Source organism: Gossypium arboreum, chromosome 12 (genome assembly GCF_025698485.1).
Source record: "Gossypium arboreum isolate Shixiya-1 chromosome 12, ASM2569848v2, whole genome shotgun sequence".
In the NCBI taxonomy this organism is placed as follows: domain Eukaryota; kingdom Viridiplantae; phylum Streptophyta; class Magnoliopsida; order Malvales; family Malvaceae; genus Gossypium; species Gossypium arboreum.
In genome coordinates this window covers 96,550,426-96,563,677 of record NC_069081.1, presented here as the reverse complement: position 1 = coordinate 96,563,677, position 13,252 = coordinate 96,550,426, and the positions used below count along the sequence as shown (strand labels likewise).

The following is a 13,252-nucleotide window of genomic DNA, read 5'->3' as shown; positions in this document are numbered from 1 at the left end:
TCACCTGGTAGTCGGTCTACCAATCATGGGCTAAATTCGGCTTATGGACCGTCTGGACGTGCAGTTGGAAATAATATTGGGCAGTATTCTAATCACTCTGTGGGCCAGTATTTGGGTAACGATGAATTGGGAAATTCATATGGTGCTAAGACGCGTGGCCCATTAGGTGACGATCAGTCTTGTAGGCGTAGTGGATTTGTCCGGCCTCGTCTTAGTGATGGACCAAATTTTTCTAGACCAAATGCTAATTGTGTTCATATTTCTGATGTTCCATGGCGCACAAAATCACGAGCCCGTGTTTTTTATGTTGACTCGTCCCAGTATGACTCATCTTATTTTGTTGGAATACCTACGCTTCCTAAGTTTCATGCCTCTGATTTTTCTGATGCCATGGCATATGACTCCAATTTTAATAGTACCGATTCCTATGTTCCGTTGCCGGTAGGGAGCACATCCTAGTGCCCAGATTCAGGGGCTACTCATCATGTGTGTCAGAATGCTTCTGATATACATGCCTCATCTCCTTATACAGGTGATTCCTCTCTCTTAATTGGTAATGGGGTTTCTACTAAGATTTTATCTATTGAGAGTACTATTTTACCTATACAGAGGAAATTACTACATCTGCCCAATGTCTTGTGTGTACTAAACATCCAGAAAAATCTACTATTTATGTCTAAATTTGCTACTGACAACAATGTATTTTTTGAATTTCACCCTTCTTATTGTGTGATTAAGGACATTCAGACACATGAAATCTTAATGCGGGGCCAAGTTCGTGATAGGCTCTATTATTTTTCTGTTGACTCGGTCTGCTCACAACATTGGCATCCAATATCGGTCTACGGGAAATGATATTTTTACTTTCTGCCATAAAAGGCTTGGTCATCCTTCTTCTGCTATTATCAAAACTGTACTTGAAAATTGTCAGATTGTTGCAAATAAAAGATCTCTTGATAATGTTTGCATAGCTTGTCAGAAAAAAATCACATAAATTGCCCTTTTCTCTATCTAATACTGAATATGTTGAATTTTTTTAGTTAGTTGTGTTTTATTTGTGAGGACCGACTTCTGTTACCTGTGAAGGGAATTTGTATTATGTCTCGTTCATTGACATGTGTAGTCGATTTACCTGGGTGTATTTGATCAAACGCAAGTCTCAAGCAGTGGACTAGTTTCTACAGTTTCAGCAGATGGTTCATACACAGTTTGGGAAGCGTATTAAGAAATTCCAGAGTGATTGAGGTGGAGAGTTTCGTGTCTTTGATTCAGTTTTAGCTAGTCATGGGATTCTTCATCGTATTTCTTGGCCTTACACTTCTGAACAAAATGATGTTGTTGAGCGTAAACATAGACATATTGTGGAGACCGGTCTCACTCTCTTGGCTCAAGCGAATCTACTTATGGCTTACTGGGTTTATGCCTTTTGCAGTGTGGTACATCTTATTAATCGCCTACCCACTTCAGTGTTGAAAGGTAAGACACTGTATCAAAGTTTGTTTGGTCATGTACTCACATATAATCACCTCCGGGTTTTTGAGTGCTGTTGTTTTCTGTATTTACGTCCGTTTGTTAAACATAAGCTTGAGTTTCGATCTCAACCTTCTACATTTCTAGGATATAGCTCGCAACATAAGGGTTATTACTGTTTAACACCAAGTGGCAAGATAATTGTCTCTCGGCATGTTATTTTTGATGAAAAATAATTTTTGTTTCCTATGTATGCTACTACTACTGCTCAGTTACCGACATGTACTCCTTCGTATGTTCCTATTGTTCAGTCCATTTCCACTGCAGGACCTAGACAGATCTCTGATCCTGTATCTTTGCCTGCTAATACTTGTGAATCGACTCACCTTGATTCATCACTACATGTAGTCCATTACAACTTGTTTTTATTGACTCAATGATTGAATTGGGGACTGGTATACGAGAGACACTTCCTTCTACTACTAATCATACTACTACTCCTACTATTGTTACTGTTCCTACTGCATCTACTACTAATACTCATGCTATGGTCACCCGATCTAAGGCTTGAGTTTTTAAACCCAAAGCCTTGTCTGTGAATACGGTTGATTTTGAGCCAACATCTGTTGAGGAGGCTCTTGCTCATCCAGGCTAGCGACTTACTATTCAAGCTAAATACGATGCCTTAATTGCTAATTCTACATGGAAACTTAGACTTCTTCCTCCTGGCCGAAAGGTGATTGGGTGCAAATGGCTTTTCAAGGTGAAGAAAAATCCTGATGGGACAATTGAATGACGAAACCCATGATTAGTCGCCAAGGGCTGTTCACAGGTGCCCGGTTGTGACTTCAAAGAGACCTTCAGTCCAGTGGTTAAACCTACCACTATTCGAACCATTATGTTTGTTGCTGTGTCACGTAGGTGGCATCTCCGGCAAGTTGATGTCAATAATGTCTTTTTAAATGGAGATTTGACTGATGAAGTCTTTATGCAGCAACTTCCTGGCTATGTTCAAACTGGTCCAAATGGTGAAAAGCTGGTGTGTCGTCTGACAAAAGCATTATATGGTTTACAGCAAGTTCCTCGTGCCTGGTTTGACAAATTAAAGTAATTTCTAGTGTCTACTGATTTTGTTCTGTCTAAATCAGATGCATCGTTGTTTGTCAACGTTTTCACTGAATTTACTCTCTACATTCTTGTCTATGTGAATGACATTGTTATTACTGGCAGTTCAACTAATGAGATTAATTGTTTTGTTCAGCAGTTACACAACAAGTTTACTTTAAAGGATATGGGTAATCTTCATTATTTTTTGGGTATTGAAGTCAATCGATCTCCCTCTGGCAGTCTTCATTTATGTCAACAAAAATACATTCAAGAGCTTATTGATCGGAGTTCTAAGACTAATGCTAAAAGTGTGCATCTGCCAATGCTCAGTTCGTCTATGTTGTCTAAAGATGAGGGTGAATGACTTACTGACCCGACTGAATATCACAGTCTTCCTGAAGCACTTCAGTATGTTGTTTTAACGCGACCAGATATTACTTATGCTGTTAATCGGGTGTGTCAGTTTATGCATGCTCCCACTACAATTCATATGGTGGCATTGAAACGTATTTTGCGATATCTACGTGGCACACTCTCTCATGGATTGGTGTTTCACCGTTCTGATCTTCTATCGTTGGTAGGGTCTATTGATGCAAACTGGGGTCATGATTTTGATGACCGCCGGTTAACAACGGGATACTGTGTGTACTTTGGTCATACACCCATATCATGGTGTTCTAAGAAACAACAAGTTGTTTCTCGGTCTACAGCAAAAGCTGAATACCGAAGTTTAGCTACAGCCACAAATGATATTGCCTGGCTTGTATCTCTGTTGACAGAACTCAAAATCTGTTCTGTTGATCCTCTAACAGTATGGTGTGATAATTTTAGTGCAGTAGCCAGTACGGCTAATCCGGTATTGCACTCCAAGTACAAACATGTTGAACTTGATCTATTTTTTGTTAGTGAAAAGGTGGCTAACGGAGACTTGATTGTTGGTGAAGTACCAGCCTGTGATCAAGTGACGAATATTCTTACTAAACCATTGTCTGTTTCTATCTTTACTCGGTTTCGCCATCTTCTTCGGGTCGTGTCACTCGAGGAAGCTGGGTGAATGTTACAGTAAGTAAATAATACACATGTTTCAATAATTAGTAAGATGGTTGGCAGTTGACAAAATTAGCTTTATTGTTAAGGGTTGTTAACAGCAGTTAGGTCTCTTTCTTTTGTGTATATAACTGTAGCTATGTACTGGATAAAGCAACTAAGAAATACAGAATATTACCTTCAGATATTTCTCCTTTAGAATTTTTTTAGTTTCTATTACCTTCATTTTAAAAATACAAAAAATCTGGTATATATATAATTTTATTAAATTTAAACAGATATTGTTATTTTTTTAAGACCATATGGATAGGAAATCAAATCACCCTATTCAGGCAATAGTATGTCAAAGTATGTTATAGGTTGTTGTATATATATGAAATTTTTAGTTTTTATATTTTTATATTTAGTTATTTAGTTTATCTCGCTTTCAAATTTTAAAATTTAGTTTCAATTATTAACATTATTTTTTGTTAAATTTGTTGGTGTGACATTTTAAAATTATTATATCATTCCACCATAAAAACACGTGTCAATCCCAAAAGGTATTGTTGATCCCGCATTGACTTCCTAAGTATGACCATGTCCTACTTCAAATGAATCCTACCATTTGGGCTTAAAGGAAAATGATATGCTAATATGAACAGACTTTCAAGACAACAATGAGTCTATTTTGGCTTTGCTATCTCATATTTATAGAATCCCACGGTACATTCCTATAATTATCCATTATGCATTTAACGAGATCGAATGCTTAGTTAGTCATGTCATACCAATGGATAAAGGGATCCCTCTTATAAATTTCTTAAAAAATTATGAATAGGGGGTCGACCTTTTAACACCCTAAAGTTATTTTGCATTTGACCCCAATCAGCCACTCCTATTATCCTTGTTCCAACTCTCAACTTCTATTGGTGAACCAACCTCCATTACCACAACCTAATCTCCTCATTAACTTCCTCCCTTATTATACTCGGTATCAACAATTTGTGCAGTGAGTATCAAGAAATAATGTTTCAAAATCAGAATGATGCTACTTAGAACCCTATCAACGAAAACAATCCCGCCAATTCCTCAATTCTATGAATGGCAATGACACCACCAACACTGAACTTCTACCAACCCAAACTAAAATGTCAACTCGCCTAGTCATGACCCTCAATGGAAGCTCTTACTCAACTCTTGAATGTCCTTAACACTCCCTCGGTTAACTTTGCCACTGTAGCATTGCCTTCAGCTCCTAACACACCATCTTCCCCTGCCACTCGACAACACATCATCTTTTCTTAAGCCTCTCCCATGCGTCTAGGAGCAAGGCTAAAAAATGTGCACGTACGCGCGCGCGCGCACGCTACAAGTCAAAGAAAAAGAGAGAAAAGTGGGAGAGCAAAATAGCATTTATTACACAAACCAACTTTTGTATTTTCTTTGATCGGAGGTCAATTCAATGTTCGATGGAGCTGATATTTTTAAGATAGCTAGTAGACCTAAAGACCTTTAAAGTGTACAATCCAATTTTCATTTCGGGTACTGTCACTTCAGGTTTTCGACTTTCAAAATCATTCTATTATTGGTAGGTTTTCGACTTTCAAAGTCATCCTATTATTGGTGATATTTTCAACTTTTCTCTTAAAGTATGTTTGGGATTATTTTTTGGTAGCATTGTTTGAGTTATATACTCTTTATTGCTGCTTGGTTGTGATTTTATAGAAAGACTTTGATTATAGTGAAAATTTTGGTGGACTTAAAATGTCCCATGGTTTTTACCCTTTTGCTTTAAAAGGGTTTTCCACATTAAAATTGTGTCTCGATTTATTATTTTTCTTTGTGATATTGTGGTTGATTTACATTTATTGTTGATATATTGTGTTATTGGGTTTGCCATAATTACCAATTTGATTTATTGGGAGTGAAAGAACGCCAATTGTGCTTCCGCGTTGTTTTGTCGAGTTTGGTTTCATCCCAACAATTAGCACTTTGATGAATCCACTAAAAGGAAAGATGCTGAAAGTGCGACAAAAGCCAACAACAATCATTAAATGACAGACAAATCTCATAACTAAGCGATGCATGTGTTATTATTAATTAGTTTCAAACCATATGTTTCATTAATTGTTGTATATTATTTTAAAACACATTTCTGTATTTTAAATATGTAATGTCTATGCGATAGAATTTCTAGAAATTCTAGTCTTTAATTTAAACTTTTCTATACCATATGAGATTGAATATTGCAAATTATTTTTTTGTATAATCAACATTAGTCATTAGAAATGGAAAAGAAAATAGAGAATCAGTAGGTGGTTGTTGGGCTTTGGGGGTTAAGATATAAGAGCAAAAATCAAATCGAATGGAACCCTTTTATCTTTATTGTTGCTGGTGATGCATTTCTAGGCCCATGACTTGAACAACTTGGTTCGTGTATATGGGTCAGGTAGGCTCATGATCTTTGGGAGTGTCATTGTCTTCTTGTCCTATAAACACACCTCTCTCCATCTAGGTGGCCCGTAACTTCCATTCGGTTGGGTGGATTTGAGCAGAGAAATTAATTCTTTATCTTAAGTCAATTTGATTCAAAATATTATATATCTAAGTTTAATTAAAATGTTTTATTTAAATTTAATTATAAAACATATTTTTAATAGATAAAATACAAAAATATTTAAGTCTAATTGATTGTGTTTACTTAGGGATGGTGAAACCCGAATAATATGAAATATTTTGAATTAATTCGTTTTAAATGGAGTAGTTTTTTTCTATTGAAAAATAGATGTGAGGCGGGACAAATTGTTTTTTTGGACAATGGATACAAAATTGTTATGAAAATTGCTTGTCCCGCCCTGCCCCATCCCATTTCACTATATAAAGTTGTTATTTTATCCTTGTATATATATAATTATTAAGAGAGTAAAAATGTAATTATGTGTTAGAAAAAATCCATATGTTTCTTTTTTTTTTGAAGAATTATGTTTAAAGATTCAGTTTTATTTAAAAGGATAAAAAATATTTAAGATAAATAGTAAAAAATAAATTAAAGTGAAGTAGGATGGGGCAAAACATGGATGAATACATCCAACATTCATGGAAGTGGTAGTGGTCTTCAATATTATACATCCCTAGTGCTGCAAAATAGGTGATGGAGCAAATAGAACTAACTTTGGAGCTATGTGGATTTATTAACATTCAACCTCGTTCCCGCTCTATTGTCATCCCTAGTTGGAGGTAAGAACACTCTTATTGTATTTTTTCCATTTTCCTTTCTTAAGGGCCTATTTAAAATTAAAAATTTTATCACAAGTGTATGCATGTAGAAATCACGTATTTAGAACATAAGTGTTTGTTTAAAAATAACATACAATAAATAATGAAACGTAAGGTTTGAAATTAATAATAATAACACAAATGCAATTTCAACTAGAAATTAATTTTTAAAGCTTACTTAGAATTATTATTAGTGTAATGGTAAAGAATTTGTTTATAAGTCTATTAAACACGAGTTAAATCCTTCAATCCTTAGGCGTGTTAATTTTAGTTCTTTTAGTATTTAAAAACTAAATAAAAGTATGAAAAGACAAAAGACCATAAAAAAAATAATAATAATAATAACAATCATTTAATAAAATAGTATATTAGTTATTTCTTAATTAAGATGATATCTGATTAACCCGTCACATCAATTCAATTAAAAGTTTTATTAATGGTATACATTAAAAAAAGAATAAGGAAATATGGCCTAAAAATGTATAACATTCAGGCCCAATTTGAACAGTAATATTTGGAAAAAGAAACCCAAAATGCAGGCCCAATGTGAAAATTTTGGGCCTTGTTCCCAATATAGGATGTGAAAAAAAGTCTAGACCATTCTCAAGCCTTCTTGAATTATCAGGAAAACACCAGTTTGTTTGTTTAGGCTCAATCCAAACGCAGAGATGAGAACGTGCTAGATTCTTGTCTGCTTCTTATAAATACTGGGAAAGCCTACGCCTCCTACCTCAACAAAAAAGAAGTTGATTCCAAGCGATTTCATCAGCATTCAGCTACTCTTTATCAAGAAATAAAGATATGGCGATGATCCCAAGTTTGTTTGGCAATCGTAGGGGCAGCAGCATCTTGGATCCCTTCTCTCTGGACCTTTGGGATCCTTTCAAGGACTTCCCATTCCCTTCTTCACTCACAACTCGTAACGCGGAAAGCTCGGCTTTTGTGAGCGCCCGGATGGACTGGAAAGAAACCCCTGAAGCCCATGTGTTCAAGGCTGACCTCCCTGGCCTTAAGAAAAAGGAAGTGAAAGTGGCAAGCCTACGCCTCCTACCTCAACAAAAAAGAAGTTGATTCCAAGCAATTTCATCAGCATTCAGCTACTCTTTATCAAGAAATAAAGATATGGCGATGATCCCAAGTTTGTTTGGCAATCGTAGGGGCTGCAGCATCTTGGATCCCTTCTCTCTGGACCTTTGGGATCCTTTCAAGGAGTTCCCATTCCTTTCTTCACTCACAACTCGTAACGCGGAAAGCTCGGCTTTTTTGAGCGCCCGGATGGACTGGAAAGAAACCCCTGAAGCCCATGTGTTCAAGGCTGACCTCCCTGGCCTCAAGAAAGAGGAAGTGAAAGTGGAGATTGAAGACGACAGGGTGCTTCAAATCAGTGGTGAGAGGAATGTGGAGAAGGAAGACAAGAACGACACCTGGCACAGGCTTGAACGTAGCAGTGGGAAGTTCATGAGGAGGTTCAGGCTGCCTGAGAACGTGAAGATGGATCAGGTGAAAGCTTCCATGGATAATGGGGTTCTTACAATAACTGTTCCTAAGCAGGAAGTGAAGAAACCTGATGTCAAAGCTATCGAGATTTCTGGTTGAAAGCTTCGAAAATTATTCTATAATGATATCTCGACTTGTGCTAAAAAAGAACAGAGACCTGATTTTTATTCAAGTGTGATGCTGTTGGGAAGATATCTGTCTGTTGGAAAAATTTTAATGTCTAGCCTGCTAATAAAGTAAAAAGCTTTTAAACTTGTACAACTTTCTTCTTCTTCCTACGTAGCGTTTTATCTAATCTCATTTCCTTCAGCATTCATAATTAGTCTAGAATTGTATTGGTACCAACGACCAATGCACGTGATTGCGTGAACAATAACATTTCGCAAGTAGCTAGATATGGATAGGGAGGCCTTAAATAATAAAATTCTTACTCTTGAATCACCCAAATATGGGCAGAAAATGAAAAAAGAAATGTAACCAACAAAATCTGAAAGGATCAGCGAGGGCACGAAGTCGTACCTCAATGCCATACATAAGCAAAGAAATAATTAAGAGATACAGAGATTGTACATATTTCCTTTCATGAACAGAGTCTAGGCAATGATCTTGCATTGCTCCCGTGGGCTGCTGCTTTTGATTTCATGATTTTGGCCATCTCGCTCTGCATTTTCTTGCACACTTTCTCCAATTCCATCACCCTACATTGTATCCATTGTCAACTGATATGTCAAGTCTTTCAGGGTAAGGAGTTAGTTCACATGCTTCATCTTTCTTTGCCTTTCCTTTGGTTTCAATGCAATTGCAAGGGGAATGTGTAAAGCTTAGTATTGTTAGTGCCCTGTAGTCAGTTCTTAAGCTTCAATTGCTGGGAAATGAGGGCCTGCACCGCATTTTTCGATGGAAATTTTGCATTCTGAGAAAGGTGTATGCCAGCTTTTATAGAGAATTTCTCATAGTTGAGGGCACAACATATCTTCATTTTTTCTTCATCACTCAGCCCTGCATGCACCTATTAAAACCATATTTAATCCACATGCACATGAATATTATAATGGAGTTATCTTTAGGCGGTTAATAATTCGACTATGTTGCATGTTTATAGGGAAATTGTATAAAGGAGATCAAAGTGCTACCTCCAAATAAATGTCAATGGCATGGTATAGTTCGTTCGAGGAGCCCCTTGCAGAATCCGGCAAGGCCACAACCAAAGCTAGAAACTTGGATGATTTTAGACAAGGATCCGGAGCTACTTCTGCTATATACATATCCACCAAGCTGCCAACCTTCTTTATCCGCATCGGAGATATTTGCTGGTCTTCTCTACAAAGAAATGCTTTCAGAAACCTAAGAACTAGATTCACATCATACAAATAGCTTGCCCAATAAGGAGATGGAATTAGCATATTATCTAATGTTGCTTGATCCAATTGAGAACCTATCATACACTCCAACTTGTTTCTGCCATTTTTGCTTATACTCCTATTTAGCACCAATCGATAAATTCTGAACAAACTCTTGCATGAAATAGAATTCGTATCAAAAGTGTAGAGCATATCAATCACGGTTTCTAAAACTAGGTGTTTCACATCTGGTGAGGCAGTATAAAACTTTGACTTCTGGTAATGGAAGAGGAACCGACCGATAATTACATGATTGTACTTCCGAGAAACCATAAATTTTATCAGCATTTCGATCATATCGGGACTCAAAACTGAAAGGTCTTCGAACCACCAAGTTTCTTGAGAGAAGACGTGTTTCAAACTACTTCTAGTATTGCACGCAAGCCAAAACCCAGGACTATCTAGAGAAGAAGTAGATGCACAAGGACTTGCTTCACTAGGAATGGCCAGCCTCCCAACAAGTGAATCCAAGCATCTTTCAACTATACCCGAAGATTGTAAATCTTGGCAATGCTTCAAAGTGGCCAAAAGATCAGACCATGTCCAGTAGGTGATCTCTTCAATGGATTTCATTATTTTTTTCTATTAGATTACGGTTTCCTGATACGGAAATTTTCATCTCCAAGAATTGAGCAGCAAAATATAACAAGGAAACATTTGAAGGATTTATGTCAATTTTCCCATTGTTGTAACAAAACCTTGCTATAAGCTCAAAATTCTCTACCCCTCCAGGAAAGTCACGGAATATCACTTTATTTCTCTTGGCATTTGTGGATTTATCAAATAATTTGCTTAACCTGCTCGAGAATGAACAAATAATTTTCTGCCAATGCCAGCCAAAAACAGAATTAGATATTTTGTTGTACAGCAATGTAAAAAACAAATTTCGTAACACCCTAGCAATGAACAGCTAAAGGTGACAAACAAACAGACAAACAAGTGGAGAATTATTGTAAAGACGGTCCTCAATCACTTTCTCATAAGAATCTTCATGGGCATAGCGAAAACCCCGTTTAATGCATTTATCAAGCCAAAATAGCAAAAATGTCAAGTAATAAACCCAGGAATGCAGGGAAATGAAGAGTAATCAATGCCATGAAAGCAACCCTCGGCCTTTCTTAAAAGATGGCTGAATAAAAACAAACCAGGACTCGAAGAATGAAAGTACCCCCAAGCAGCAATAATAAATGCCTAGACGAAAACAAGAAAGCCCTACAACACTCCTGTAAAATCCGTGAACAGTGTGACTCTCAGGAAAGATGGAAAAGTGGTAAGAACGTATGACCCACAATAGGAGGGGCATTAAATGTTGGAGGTGCAACTGAAAATTACACCACATTTCTTACACTGTAGAAACAAGACAAGAGTTTTCAGAAGAGCTCATCCAAAAATTTCATTTTGTTTGTTTGGTGTAACGCATCAAATTGAGCACAACATAATTGAATGAAATGCTGCCATTCTAAAGAGAAAGCAAGAAAAAAAAGAATCCTTTTTCCCCTTGAAAAATGCAACTTAATAAGCAAAGTTTGAGAAAAAAATGAAGAACAGAATTAAGATACCTTGTCTAGCAGGAAAGTCTCCTCTCCATTAACATCCACTTCAAGATCACAGCAAACTGCCATGACCCAAAATAACCACAAATCAAGAATTTTTTTCTTTCTTCTTGGAACTTGTATCAGATATGAAGAAAAGATGACATAGTTAACCACCCGACGAACTCAGAGAAGTGATGAGGAAGCGAAAAGGGAAGAAAGGAGAAGTACCCAAAGTCAGAAAGCCATATACCATTATTCTTTGGAAAACAAAAAGACAAACAGAAACAAATATTATATAGTCACGGAACTGAGTTTGGTGATGTGAAAAAAATTAGGGAATTGTAATCAAATAGGTGCAGCATCAAAGTGGTGATTTCTCAACTAGTATAAACAAAGAGAAGACTCTAAAAATTGTGCTAAAAGAAATAGTGCAAGGAAGCAACAAGCAATAAGCAACAAGGTGTACAAGACAGAGATGACATATATAATATTAAATCAGCAGTAGTTTAACAGTAGTTTGTGTGACCTCTAGGCCCTAACCTCCACATGACATTCTTGTTTCTTCTATATGAGCTATAAACACTTACAAATCAAGTGAGAACAATGGTATGTTTTACTGAAAAACGCTGTGTTTTTTCTAGGGAGGGGACCCCATTACAAAGCTTAGAAGTTTAGAAGTGGAGCTCTTTTGCTGGCTTTCCTTCTCTCTCGTAGTAATGTTCTTATGGTTCCCCACTAAAACATTCATCTTTTTAGTTGGGATGATGGTTGATGCTTATTATTGTTTGATGTTTGTTTCCCCCAATACACTATTGTTAATCGTGTTTGGATTCTCCTTAAAGATTTTTCTTTTTGCTAATTGATACAACTGGATTTGCTGAGTGGCTGACTAATCAAATTCAGATCCATTCTTCATTTCAATAAGATAATTTAGAGGACACTCCAATACTAGTATTTCTTATTTCAGATATCAACTAGAGATAGACTTGTGATGATTTCATTTGCTTTTCTTTTAACTATTTATTCAATTTAATGTTATTGGTAAGATTGAATATCTCATTCTTATGAAATATTAAGTTCAATTTTTTTAAATGATTATGTTAGGTTGATTTAGGCTTCTTCACGGACTAGGCTACTCATTTAAGCTTAAGAGTTCATCCTAAATTTGGAGGTTTTGTGCAAAAATATTATGCTCGAAAATAGGCTTGGGTAAAAAATTAGTCCTTTTAAAAAATGGGTTAAGCTTAGACTTAAAAATATTATGTTATTTTTATATATAATGTAATTTATCTATAATATATATAAAAGCACGAGTTTAGAAAAAAATTGAACCGACAAGAATACCATTTTTTCATAATATTACTAAATTAACCATTTTTTTCATAATATTACTAAATTAACATTTAAAATAATTATAATCAATTTAAAAATTGAAAAAAATTATCATGGTAGTTATATTAAAATAAAAGTTTTGATAATCATAATAAATTTGAATTTATTATTCAAAAAAAGAAATATATTATAATAAAAAGTTGTGATATTGTGAGTTTATTTGAATTTTAATTTAATTCCAATATTAAATTAAACTTTGATTTGATATTAGGGTTAATTTAAAATTTCATATTTAAGTGAGGATTGATTCATTGATTGTGTAGTTAACATTTTCATTTTAAAGTTTAGTTAAATAAACATATATATTTATTATTATTTAGACTAGGATTTTATATTATTAATTTTTCTTAGGATAATTATTAGAATAGGATGATTATTATTAGATTTATAGTAGGATATTTGTGGATTTTATTAATATTGTTATTAATTAATTAGGAGTCAGATGAATTAGTATTATTTTATAAATAGTTTTTATTTATTTAGATTAATTAGTATTATCTTGTAGATTGATTAAATCATTAAGTTAGATTAATCTAGAATTTTAAG

At 35.3% G+C, this 13,252-nt stretch overlaps 1 protein-coding gene and 1 pseudogene across 1 annotated transcript; one reads left to right on the top strand and one right to left on the bottom strand.

The window, feature by feature from the left end:
- Nucleotides 1-7,592: 7,592 nt before the first annotated feature.
- On the top strand, nt 7,593-8,640 carry LOC108477133 (17.3 kDa class I heat shock protein-like). The gene has a single exon (XM_017779587.2). It carries the CDS (start codon nt 8,005-8,007, stop codon nt 8,476-8,478), a length of 474 nt encoding a protein of 157 aa, XP_017635076.1. The 5' UTR covers nt 7,593-8,004; the 3' UTR covers nt 8,479-8,640.
- Nucleotides 8,414-12,245, bottom strand: LOC108477130 (BTB/POZ domain-containing protein At3g22104-like; annotated as a pseudogene).
- Between the last annotated feature and the right edge of the window lie 1,007 nt (nt 12,246-13,252).